A 13,456-nucleotide genomic window follows, 5' to 3' on the forward strand; every position below is an offset into this window, starting at 1 on the left:
TAAAAATATATTTAATAAGAAAAATTCTGAATATTGTAAATTCCCTCTTCTTACCTCCAGTGTCAATCTTCCCTGGGGGAAACTCTGAGAGACACACTTTTTTTTTTAGGTCAGACAACCTTTGTAAATCCCAGAATATGTATAAATATTCAGCAAACACTGTCAGACCCTTGCACATCCCAGTCCATCTCCACTATGTGAATTCACACACAGACAGCAGTGAGGAGAATGAAGGAGAGGAGGGGATAGAGGAGGTGGGGAGGGTATGGGTGACATGCGTACAAGCCTCTCACATCCTAAATGAGCCTCATTTGTTTGAAACACTCCATTTGAGCTGCATCCTTTCTGCCAGGCTGCTGCATCGTGGACCCCTCTTCCCATCGCACGCTTGGGAGGGAGTCATGGATGCTGGACTAGGGCACAGCTGTGGCCCTTGGAGAGTCAATGCTTGGGGGGGTTATACGAGGGGAGATTCCTAATGGATTGGAGTTTTGCTGAGCAGTCTCTGAAGAGGTGCTATCGCTGCAGATTTGGGGCACAGTCTCCCAAAAAGACGACTTGTCCCTCCCTAGGTAATCCAGCTGGTCCCCTCGACTCGCACAGGGGAACAAGTTTTAGGTAAATCAGAAGCTGTGGGGAGGCTGGCATGGTGAAACAGCTGCAAATCTAACTCCCAACTAAAGGGAAGACCGAGACTGAGGGGCTAGTGAGAGGGGGCATGTCATACACAGTGGGGGGACACATCTTGGACTTTGGATTTCTGCTGATTTCTTCGGAGTTGAAAGCCCGGCAGGGGGTCCACCATTGGTCTTAGTGAAAGCAGCACCATGGGTTTAGAGAAAGTCTATTTTATCCTGGAAGGTAAGATGATATTTTTCATTGTCTCTGCTGATTTAAAGAATGTACATTCCAAGAATTGGGGGGTGCATGCCAATCCCAGCAGATGTATTAATCAATACCAGCTTTTAACCCAATTAACATTTAGTCAGAGGCTAACACTAGCTCTCGGTTTATACGGTATGTACCATGCAGTCAGGTGGTAGAGAGACCTCACTCTGAGCATGGCTAGAGGCACTGGTCCCAGGAGTGAATAGCCAGTGACCTGCATGGGGTGCTTAGCTTCGTGGGCAATCTGTGATCCTCAGGGCACTTGGAATGCTAAATACCCCAGGGTACCCATCGGAACATTATTTTCTCATAAACATTCCTCTTCAGCACAGATGGGCATTAACCACTTGGTCTTAGAGTGCCCTCTAGAGGGAAAAAGAAAGGCTGCACTCAGCAGGAGGTTCTCCAGGATCGGTCTTTTTGGAGAAGTTCAGCATTGGCATCCTTGGGCAAATCTGTCCTATGGCTGCCACGTCCCCTTTCCAGGAATAGCTCTTAGTATGGGTTAGAGCGTTTGTTTGCACTGAAGGCAGCTCGGTGAACGTGCCAAGCCCCGAGGCTGGTTTGGAGTCCATCAGGTGGACAAAGAGAAACTTCCCCATAAATGAGCTATGCCAAACAAATCTACAATGTTTCATCTAACCCTCATCCAGTACCCCTCATCCTCATAGGAGGACTTTCTTACCAAATACACCTATTTCTTGATGGCCCCTAACTTCATCCCTATGGTTTGGTTCTTAGCAGATGACTTGAGAAACCCACAAGTCACCCTGCTTGGACCTTACACATATTGCATCTTCTGAGCTCCTCTAGGCATTATACCCAGCACACAATGTATACTAAACCCTGTGCTATGCTACATGCCTATTCTAGGACAAAATCCACACTCTCTAATTTTTAATGCAAATTTCTTGATTTTGTATATTTTATGCTGAAGGTCCATTGAATTTAGCATAAAAAGCACTTGTTTGCAATCCATGGAGTTTATCCACACAGCATGGCCCATAATAAACAGCACAATAATATGCATTCGATAAGAACCAGACAGTCCTAGTTTTGGACCGGTGTCACTCAGAGCCGGTGAGACATTTCTTGTTCTGCAATAAGGAGCAATCCAGGACTAACCTGTCTGAGAAAGGGGTTAAATGAACGTAAACATGAAATAAAGGGGAACACACATTATTTGTAGGATAATTCCAGAGATTGACTGCCTCAGTACCGAGGGATGGGCAATGCACAAATTGTCACTACACCATATACAGAATGCCAATACCATACACACTGCTTGTGGTACAATAGAGTGATCTACAGACCCTGGGAACACTCCTGTGCTAGGCAGCGATTGTTAGCTCTGCTGTCTAGAAAGATCCCTGTGCTGGCTGACACAATACAGATAGAGTGTGAGAGCAAGCTTGCACAGTATGGCCACAGGAAACAGAGACCCAACTGGTGGTTGTTGGACATACAGAGCACCAACGACAGTGATCTCATTCATTTATAACTGTAGTTGGATTTTGATGCTACAGCTTCCTCTATGGATCATTCTGGCTGCTTTACCAAATAACACATTCAACATTCACACTGCCCTGTTGCGGCTGTTGATCCAAACAAAAGCTAATATATATATATATCAATTGTGACTCAAACAAATCTAGTGCAAAATAAAATCTATCAATTGTGCGTCAAATAATCTAATGCAATTTCATTGTCATCAAATTTCACGATCTATCACAAAAACGTAATGAACACTTTCCTTTTGTCTACGTAAAATTTCCTTTCCAAAAGTCTCAAAGGATGACCTCTTGTCCTTTGTACAGTCTTGCTGATCAGCAGGTCACTGAGAGTTGCTTGTACCGTCTTACATACGCTGTATAACATTATGCCCCCTGAAGGAAACGGATATCGGATTTCTTGGTGACCAAAGCCATAGATTGCCCTTATTCATTTTTGTGGTCTGCCTTGATCATTTTTGTTGGTTCCAGAATGTCATGTTCGAGACTCACTGGCCATATTCAAGATGAGATCTTAGCAGGGATCTGTAAGGAGGTAAAATTATACTAAACAATTCTCCTTTTTACGCATCATTTTCTTCAATGTAGAGGTTACATTTGGAGCAACACGGGTAAACCCGTTCCGGTTGGGTCATGGTGTATAGATGGGGCCCTTAACCCCAATTCGAGTCTCGAATTTAACTCAATAAAACGACATATATATATATATACACACACACACACAGAAATCCGATGTGGGTGAAGGAGATTTCCGAATACCAGCTCTAAATGGTACGAAGGACTATAAACCCAGAATGTATCCAAACTTGGTGCGATTTTACCAAGAAAAGTAAGAACCAGGAAAGTGCAAAGAGCGTTCTCGAATTGTCAGACAGCTAGTGGACACGCAGGCTGGTGGGATGCTGACACCCGAGGGGTTAATAAGTGGAAGTAGTGGGATTAACTGAATATAATCCGAGTGCAGATTATTCATTAACATAAAATTGTAAAATGATCAATAAAAGTGGTAACCGGTAACATTTCTCTGTGTCGTAATAGTTCCCAGAGACCCGCACACAGTTTGCTGTGTTTAACTGATACAGTTGGCTTTCCAGTTCAGTATAGTTTGCTGTTTAGTGAATAAAGCCCGGTGGGGAAACGTGGGGAACTTCGCTGGGTACAGGGCGGCTTTCCAAGTCTCTGCGAATTAGGAAGATTTGCATTCTGCCGCGCCAAGCATGCATTTATCAAAAGGTTTAGCACAGCGTGAGCGAGAATTGGAAGATGAACACATGGAGCGCACAGCAATCTATACCCCTCAGCAGCCATTCTGCCCCTCGTACTGAGACTCATTTAACCCTTTACATCCTGTCCTAATGTGTTTTACACCCACCTCCTATAGACTGTAAGCTTGATTGAGCAGGGTCCTCTTCAACCTATCGTTCCTGTAAGTTCTTTCTAATTGTCCTATTTATAGTTACATCCCCCCTCTCATAATATTGTAAAGCGCTACGGAATCTGTTGGCGCTATATAAATGGCAATAATAAATAAATAAATAAATAATCCCGCCTCTATTCAGCAGGCTAACATAAAGCTCCCATTGTGACGGCATCCGGGGCTGCTTCCAACACAGGCGGGAGAACTGACTGCTAATGTGAGCAAATACAGCACTAGGGAAATTATACTAGATACCTGGACTGACCTCCCAGTGGAGGCAGTTAATACATACCTCCTAAGTGTCCCATTTTAGGAAGGACAATCCCTATTTTGAGCCCAAATCCCTGTGTCTTTTTTTCTCCTAATTTCCCTCTTTTCTAGGAGCTCCCTGGTGTATAACAGAGCCCCACATCAATAAAACTCCCAGTAATGTGTCTGGGTGTATAACAGAGCTCCACAGCAATAATACTCCCAGTAATGTGTCTGAGTGTATAACAGAGCCCCACAGCAATAATACTCCCAGTAATGTGTCTGAGTGTATAACAGAGCTCCACAGCGATAATACTCCCAGTAATGTGTCTGAATGTATAACAGAGCCCCACATTAATAAAACTCCCAGTAATGTGTCTGAGTGTATAACAGAGCTCCACAGCAATAATACTCCCAGTAATGTGTCTGAGTGTATAACAGAGCCCCACATTAATAAAACTCCCAGTAATGTTTCTGAGTGTATAACAGAGCCCCACATTAATAAAACTCCCAGTAATGTGTCTGAGTGTATAACAGAGCTCCACAGCAATAATACTCCCAGTAATGTGTCTGAGTGTATAACAGAGCCCCACAGCAATAATACTCCCAGTAATGTGTCTGAGTGTATAACAGAGCTCCACAGCAATAATACTCCCAGTAATGTGTCTGAGTGTATAACAGAGCCCCACAGCAATAATACTCCCAGTAATGTGTCTGAGTGTATAACAGAGCTCCACAGCAATAATACTCCCAGTAATGTGTCTGAGTGTATAACAGAGCCCCACAGCAATAATACTCCCAGTAATGTGTCATTAAAGGTACACTATAGAGCCCTAGTCACCATTTATTTGCTTACCTTAATTTAGGGTCTCCCTCGGCGCTGGTGACCTCTCCTCCTCCATCGTCATCAGCTTCTGAGTGGAGCCAAATGCGCATGCGCGTGCATTCAAACCCGACCATAGAAAAGCATTACTCAATGCTTTCCTATGGGGATCTATAAGTGCAATTTACTCAGTGTAAATCCCGGACGCGGCCTCTAGTGGCCGTCAGGGAGACAGCCACTAGAGGCTGGATTAACCCTCAGTGTAAACATAGCAGTTTCTCTGAAACATGTTTTCAGCTCTAGGGTTAAAACCTTGGGGACCGGGCACCCAGACCACTTCATTGAGCTGAAGTGGTCTGGGTGCCTACAGTGGTCCTTTAAAGTACAATAAATGTGTTTAGAAACGAGTCTGTGGAAAAACGATACATTGTTCTTGTTGTAAATTACATTTTAGCTGTATAAATTATCAGTAAGTCACCTGAAATCTTTAGAACGCCCCGCTCCTGGCCAAAACCCCACACACCCCTAAAATTAAAGTGTCCCTCAGGGTCCATGTGAAATGATGGCAAGTATATAACAGTAATATAGAAAGGGTAGTAGATACCTGGAATAGCCTTCCAGTGGGAGCAGTAACAGTGATTTAGAAAGGGTAGTAGATACCTGGAATAGCCTTCCAGTGGGAGCAGTAACAGTGATATAGAAAGGGTAGTAGATACCTGGAATAGCCTTCCAGTGGGAGCAGTAACAGTGATTTAGAAAGGGTAGTAGATACCTGGAATAGCCTTCCAGTGGGAGCAGTAACAGTGATATAGAAAGGGTGGTAGATACCTGGAATAGCCTTCCAGTGGGAGCAGTAACAGTGATATAGAAAGGGTAGTAGATACCTGGAATAGCCTTCCAGTGGGAGCGGTAACAGTGATATAGAAAGGGTAGTAGATACCTGGAATAGCCTTCCAGTGGGAGCAGTAACAGTGATATAGAAAGGGCAGTAGATACCTGGAATAGCCTTCCAGTGGGAACAGTAACAGTGATATAGAAAGGGTAGTAGATACCTGGAATAGCCTTCCAGTGGGAACAGTAACAGTGATATAGAAAGGGTAGTAGATACCTGGAATAGCCTTCCAGTGGGAGCAGTAACAGTAATATAGAAAGGGCAGTAGATACCTGGAATAGCCTTCCAGTGGGAGCAGTAACAGTGATATAAAAAGGGTAGTAGATACCTGGAATAGCCTTCCAGTGGGAGCAGTAACAGTAATATAGAAAGGGCAGTAGATACCTGGAATAGCCTTCCAGTGGGAGCAGTAACAGTGATATAGAAAGGGTAATAGATACCTGGAATAACCTTCCAGTGGGAGCAGTAACAGTGATATAGAAAGGGTAGTAGATACGTGGAATAGCCTTCCAGTGGGAGCAGTAACAGTGATATAGAAAGGGTAGTAGATACGTGGAATAGCCTTCCAGTGGGAGCAGTAATAGTGATATAGAAAGGGCAGTAGATACCTGGAATAGCCTTCCAGTGGGAGCAGTAACAGTGATATAGAAAGGGTAGTAGATACCAGGAATAGCCTTCCAGTGGGAGCAGTAACAGTGATATAGAAAGGGTAGTAGATACCTGGAATAGCATTCCAGTGGGAGCAGTAACAGTGATATAGAAAGGGCAGTAGATACCTGGAATAGCCTTCCAGTGGGAGCAGTAACAGTGATATAGAAAGGGTAGTAAATACCTGGAATAGCCTTCCAGTGGGAGCAGTAACAGTGATATAGAAAGGGTAGTAGATACCTGGAATAGCCTTCCAGTGGGAGCAGTAACAGTGATATAGAAAGGGTAGTAAATACCTGGAATAGCCTTCCAGTGGGAGCAGTAACAGTGATATAGAAAGGGTAGTAGATACCTGGAATAGCCTCCCAGTGGGAGCAGTAACAGTGATATAGAAAGGGTAGTAGATACCTGGAATAGCCTTCCAGTGGGAGCAGTAACAGTGATATAGAAAGGGTAATAGATACCAGGAATAACCTTCCAGTGGGAGCAGTAACAGTGATATAGAAAGGGTAGTAGATACGTGGAATAGCCTTCCAGTGGGAGCAGTAACAGTGATATAGAAAGGGCAGTAGATACCTGGAATAGCCTTCCAGTGGGAGCAGTAACAGCGATATAGAAATAGTAGTAGATACCTGGAATGGCCCTCCAGTGGGAGCAGTAACAGCGATATAGAAAGGGTAGTAGATACCTGGAATAGCCCTCCAGTGGGAGCAGTAACAGCGATATAGAAAGGGTAGTAGATACCTGGAATAGCCTTCCAGTGGGAGCAGTAACAGTGATATAGAAAGGGTAGTAGATACCTGGAATAGCCTTCCAGTGGGAGCAGTAACAGTGATATAGAAAGGGTAGTAGATACCTGGAATAGCCCTCCAGTGGGAGCAGTAACAGCGATATAGAAAGGGTAGTAAATACCTGGAATAGCCTTCCAGTAGGAGCAGTAACAGTAATATAGAAAGGGTAGTAGATATCTGGAATAGCCTTCCAGTGGGAGCAGTAACGGTTATATAGAAAGGGTAGTAGATACCTGGAATAGCCTTCCAGTGGGAGCAGTAACAGTGATATAGAAAGGGTAGTAGATACCTGGAATAGCCCTCCAGTGGGAGCAGTAACAGCGATATAGAAAGGGTAGTAAATACCTGGAATAGCCTTTCAGTGGGAGCAGTAACAGCGATATAGAAAGGGTAGTGGATACCTGGAATAGCCTTCCAGTGGGAGCAGTAACGGTTATATAGAAAGGGTAGTAGATACCTGGAATAGCCTTCCAGTGGGAGCAGCAACAGTGATATAGAAAGGGTAGTAGACGCCTGGAATAGCCTTCCAGTGGAAGCAGTAACAGTGATATAGAAAGGGTAGTAGATACCAGGAATAACCTTCCAGTGGGAGCAGTAACGGTTATATAGAAAGGGTAGTAGATACCTGGAATAGCTTTCCAGTGGGCGCAGTAACAGTGATATAGAAAGGGTAGTAGATACCTGGAATAGCCTTCCAGTGGGAGCAGTAACAGTGATATAGAAAGGGCAGTAGATACCTGAAATAGCCCTCCAGTGGGAGCAGTAACAGCGATATAGAAAGGGTAGTAAATACCTGGAATAGCCTTCCAGTAGGAGCAGTAACAGTAATATAGAAAGGGTAGTAGATATCTGGAATAGCCTTCCAGTGGGAGCAGTAACGGTTATATAGAAAGGGTAGTAGATACCTGGAATAGCCTTCCAGTGGGAGCAGTAACAGTGATATAGAAAGGGTAGTAGATACCTGGAATAGCCCTCCAGTGGGAGCAGTAACAGCGATATAGAAAGGGTAGTAAATACCTGGAATAGCCTTTCAGTGGGAGCAGTAACAGCGATATAGAAAGGGTAGTGGATACCTGGAATAGCCTTCCAGTGGGAGCAGTAACGGTTATATAGAAAGGGTAGTAGATACCTGGAATAGCCTTCCAGTGGGAGCAGCAACAGTGATATAGAAAGGGTAGTAGACGCCTGGAATAGCCTTCCAGTGGAAGCAGTAACAGTGATATAGAAAGGGTAGTAGATACCAGGAATAACCTTCCAGTGGGAGCAGTAACGGTTATATAGAAAGGGTAGTAGATACCTGGAATAGCCTTCCAGTGGGAGCAGTAACAGTGATATAGAAAGGGCAGTAGATACCTGGAATAGCCCTCCAGTGGGAGCAGTAACAGCGATATAGAAAGGGTAGTAAATACCTGGAATAGCCCTCCAGTGGGAGCAGTAACAGCGATATAGAAAGGGTAGTAGATACCTGGAATAGCCTTCCAGTAGGAGCAGTAACAGTAATATAGAAAGGGTAGTAGATATCTGGAATAGCCTTCCAGTGGGAGCAGTAACGGTTATATAGAAAGGGTAGTAGATACCTGGAATAGCCTTCCAGTGGGAGCAGTAACAGCGATATAGAAAGGGTAGTAAATACCTGGAATAGCCTTTCAGTGGGAGCAGTAACAGCGATATAGAAAGGGTAGTGGATACCTGGAATAGCCTTCCAGTGGGAGCAGTAACGGTTATATAGAAAGGGTAGTAGATACCTGGAATAGCCTTCCAGTGGGAGCAGCAACAGTGATATAGAAAGGGTAGTAGACGCCTGGAATAGCCTTCCAGTGGAAGCAGTAACAGTGATATAGAAAGGGTAGTAGATACCAGGAATAACCTTCCAGTGGGAGCAGTAACAGTGATATAGAAAGGGTAGTAGATACCTGGAATAGCCTTTCAGTGGGAGCGGTAACAGTGATATAGAAAGGGTAGTAGATACCTGGAATAGCTTTTCAGTGGAAGCAGTAACAGTGATATAGAAAGGGTAGTAGATACCAGGAATAACCTTCCAGTGGGAGCAGTAACAGTGATATAGAAAGGGTAGTAGATACGTGGAATAGCCTTCCAGTGGGAGCGGTAACAGTGATAGAGAAAGGGTAGTAGATACCTGGAATAGCCTTCCAGTGGGAGCGGTAACAGTGATATAGAAAGGGTAGTAGATACCTGGAATAGCTTTCCAGTGGGAGCAGTAACAGTGATATAGAAAGGGTAGTGGATACCTGGAATAGCCTTCCAGTGAAAGGAGTAACAGTGATATAGAAAGGGCAGTAGATACATGGAATAGCCCAGAGACTTGCTGATCGGAGACAGATAAAGTTGCAAACAGACTAAACAAATAATATAAACTAGGGATTGACCGATACTGATAATCTGTGAACTTTCAGGCCAATAGCCGATAACTTACTGATATTCTGTACATTTACCATCTTGAAAAAATAAACTATTTATGCACAAATCTATTAACTGAACATGTTTATTATTATTTATTTTGCAATTTTTTTGTAAGTGGTAAATGCACAAAATATACATGCCAGTCAGATTTTTTTATGTTTTCAAGAATATTTAGTGTTGCTCTTCCCTCCCATCCCTGTTCCTTAGTGTACCTCTCCCCTCAAATTCCCTCCCATCCCTTAGTGTACCTCTCCCCTCACCTCCCCCCGTCCTTTAGTGTACCTCTCCCCTCACCCCCCCAGTCCCTTAGTGTACCTCTCCCCTCACCTCCCCCCCGTCCCTTAGTGTACCTCTCCCCTCACCTCCCCCCATCCCTTAGTGTACCTCTCCCCTCACCTCCCCCCCGTCCCTTAGTGTACCTCTCCCCTCACCTCCCCCCCATCCCTTAGTGTACCTCTCCCCTCACCTCCCCCCATCCCTTAGTGTACCTCTCCCCTCACCTCCCCTCCGTCCATTAGTGTACCTCTCCCCTCACCTCCCCTCCGTCCATTAGTGTACCTCTCCCCTCACCTCCCCTCCGTCCATTAGTGTACCTCTCCCCTCACCTCCCCTCCGTCCATTAGTGTACCTCTCCCCTCACCTCCCCTCTGTCCATTAGTGTACCTCTCCCCTCACCTCCCCTCCGTCCATTAGTGTACCTCTCCCCTCAGCTCCCCTCCATTCCCTGTCCTTTAGTGTACCTCTCCCCTCACCTCCCCTCCATTCCCTGTACCTTATTGTACCTCTCCCCTCACCTGCCATCCTTGTACCTTAGTGTACCTCTCCCCTCACCTGCCATCCTTGTCCCTTAGTGTACCTCTCCTCTCCTCGTCCCTTAGTGTTCCTCTCTCCCCCCTTCCCCTTAGTGTTTCTCTCCTCTTCCTGTCCTTTAGTGTCACCCCCTTGGTGGTCCTCTCCCCTCCCTGTGCGTCTCATTACCTCTCTTGTAGCTTCGGTTTCCTGTACCTGGCCAGACTGACAGGAAGTGCTCTCTCAGTGAGCACTTCCTGTCAGTTCGGCAGGGTCCAGGAAACTGAAGCTCCTGTACAGCAGTGCGCTCTGCTACACTCGACCACGCTACACAGAGTACCTGGTAGGGGGAGTGCTGAGCGCTTCCTTCCTGCCGTTCATTCAATTCTTGCACCACCAGAGCCGGTGCGCCCTAAAGCGCCAACCTGTTCGGCCATATGGACGTGCTGGCCCTGTGTGCCCTGGGCCACTGGCACCTCTCACATTATCGGCAATATCTGTATACATTGGGGGCCCATACCGATATTTGCCAATATCCCTAATAAACCATAAGAAGAGTTTGTGGGACGCCGAGAGGAATATTACTTTCTCCTAGGTTTCCAAATTGCCCAATTTAAAGCATATTGATTGGAATTTAGGACCCAATTAAATGTTCCAAACTGTTCCCACTTCATTAATTTCCATTAAATCTGCAGTAATTGTTTCTGAATTATTAAACACAAAACTCGTCACACACACACGTTCAACACTAGAAGAACAAAACACATTGGTTCTAACCTGTGCTTTGCAGAGGAGACATGATGAGGTGGGTATCAGCTCCCTGAGGGCACAGTTCTTCATTATTCGAGTTATAGCTACAATAACCGATTCATGTTTCTACACAGAACAACATTAAACATCTCAGACTGTCCCAGAAACGGCACCGATTGTCAGAAAGTAGGGATATTTTGATGAATCCATATCTTTAATAAAAGCTGCATTATTGAGTGTATTGTATTGTGTTCTATAAATATTATAATCAGTCCTTTAAACTGTACATTACGATGAGATTTCGCAGCGTGTCCCCCAGATATCCCGTCACACGTTCACACACAAGTTTCAGGTCATTTACATCCTCCAGCATTCGTCCAAAAGTTGCTAATTTTACGCAGGTATTCTGATAAGCGGATTTAGAAAATCTGTAATAAACTAGCGGCAATATTTTCCTCTACAAATCCTTAATCACGAAATGCCAGTTTCTGACCGACAAGTTATAAACCAGACGTCAAACAAAATACTCTTTCCAAAACGCAGAGAATGGGCTTATTTATCCCAAATAATAAACCGCTACACTGACTGTACTTTAGCGGCACTGAAGGCCTCGCAGGACAGCACTAGTTATGGTACGGCAGCATGAATCCAGGCCGGGGATTTACAGAGCTTGAGAAAACCTCAATTAGGAAGTCCTAGCCCCAGGAGTCTGTCATCAGACTATGACTTGATACAAACATACCAATATCATACCAAAACATGTTCTGCACAAGGATCTAAGCTATTTGCATGGCATTAATTTGATGATCCATTCTTCAATTATAATATAATATATAATAAAATACATTCTGTAATGTATCCGCTGTAGAATTCCCTGTTACAGGTGGATCTGTCTCCACCAAGCTGTGGAAGGGAATACTCTAACCCAATTATTGTGGCCAGTTACCTGGGGATCTCTTCCAGTCAGTGGTGATCCACTAAATAGCCACGTGGGACCATTTTTCAGTCCCAGCCAAGAGGTTAATTCTCACTCTGCTATAGCTTAATACAACTCTAGCTGTATCAAGAGATATTGGGGTGAAATAATGGAAGCATTGGGGGGTGGGGGGGGTCGTTGTTTCAATCAAACACTCTGGAATAAGATTTACCCTCTGGGGTGAGCTTGATAAATACTATGTGTGAAATAGCTGTGTAAGAATAGGTCACTTTATTTGCGCACGGATTGCATTGAGCCAGGGATATCTCTGCCACAATGCTTTCATGATATATTTGGACTGGACTATCCCAGGACGATACAAGCAGTCACACTCAGTACTCAGACACACATGCCAGATTCCACGTCCCTACGATCAATACACTTACCATGCCAGCTGTGTGGGCTCTCCAGGACTGAACGAATAATAGAACCATTAATGGAGATTGTGAAGGTGCCCCCACACAGTGCCCAGTGTGACTGCTCGGTCTGATATACAATAAATTATTACTATTTATACCTATACATAGACACACATTCACAGCACATTCACACCCTCTTAATGCTGAAATCAGGATTAACCCCTACCTTATATGGGGTGAGCCACAGGGACACGGCGGGCAGCCAGCATCTAACTAACCCATCCTTCTTTACCGTTTTATAGATATATATTTACATACATACACACACACAAAATACTACCAGCTAAAATAAATCTGCCATGAGAATTACCCTGAAAGGATACCTATACATTTATGGTTATTAAAATCCCATGACGGCTGACCTTAGCACTGAAGAGGTTTGTGAACTACAATTCCCATCCTGCTCAGCAAGCCTTAAGGTTTTGTGCCATGTATTCCCCCATCATCACATACCACACAGAATCTGGAGAAGAGCGCTCCCTAGTGGTCTTGGATGGGAAATAATAAATAAAGAGTGTATTGTTACGTATGAAGTCCTCCAGATAAATGGCATAGATTTCTCATAGAGTATATATATATATATCGTATATTTATTTCTATATTTTCAGTCGATGATACATGGACTGACATTTCTCATTTTAAAGTCGCCTGGGGAAGTGTTTTTCCTGAAAAGATGCGTGACATTTATCTTGCTCCTGGCGTTTAATAAAATAAATGAAGCCTAAATCTCAATAGCGTGAGACAGAAATCAATGCTTTCGTGTCTCGGGGCAGCGCAGCCTTTCTATTAACCCTTCACAGCCCAAACACACTCAGGGCAATATGCTGGAATACAGCAACAGGGTGACCGATACCTCCAGCGGAAATCCCATTCTATCCCAGC

The 13,456-nt window shown here is 44.4% G+C and overlaps 1 protein-coding gene across 1 annotated transcript in view; it reads left to right on the forward strand.

Moving 5' to 3' along the window:
• The first annotated feature begins 329 nt into the window (after positions 1-329).
• The window catches only part of NETO2 (neuropilin and tolloid like 2), a 31,629-nt gene continuing 18,502 nt past the window's right edge, over positions 330-13,456 (forward strand). The window contains exon 1 of the mRNA XM_063438505.1: positions 330-861. Coding sequence (XP_063294575.1) covers positions 828-861 — 34 coding nt within the window. The 5' untranslated portion in view covers positions 330-827. The remainder of the gene's footprint in view (positions 862-13,456) is intronic.

The sequence above is a fragment of the Pelobates fuscus genome, chromosome 12 (genome assembly GCF_036172605.1).
Source record: "Pelobates fuscus isolate aPelFus1 chromosome 12, aPelFus1.pri, whole genome shotgun sequence".
NCBI lineage: Eukaryota > Metazoa > Chordata > Amphibia > Anura > Pelobatidae > Pelobates > Pelobates fuscus.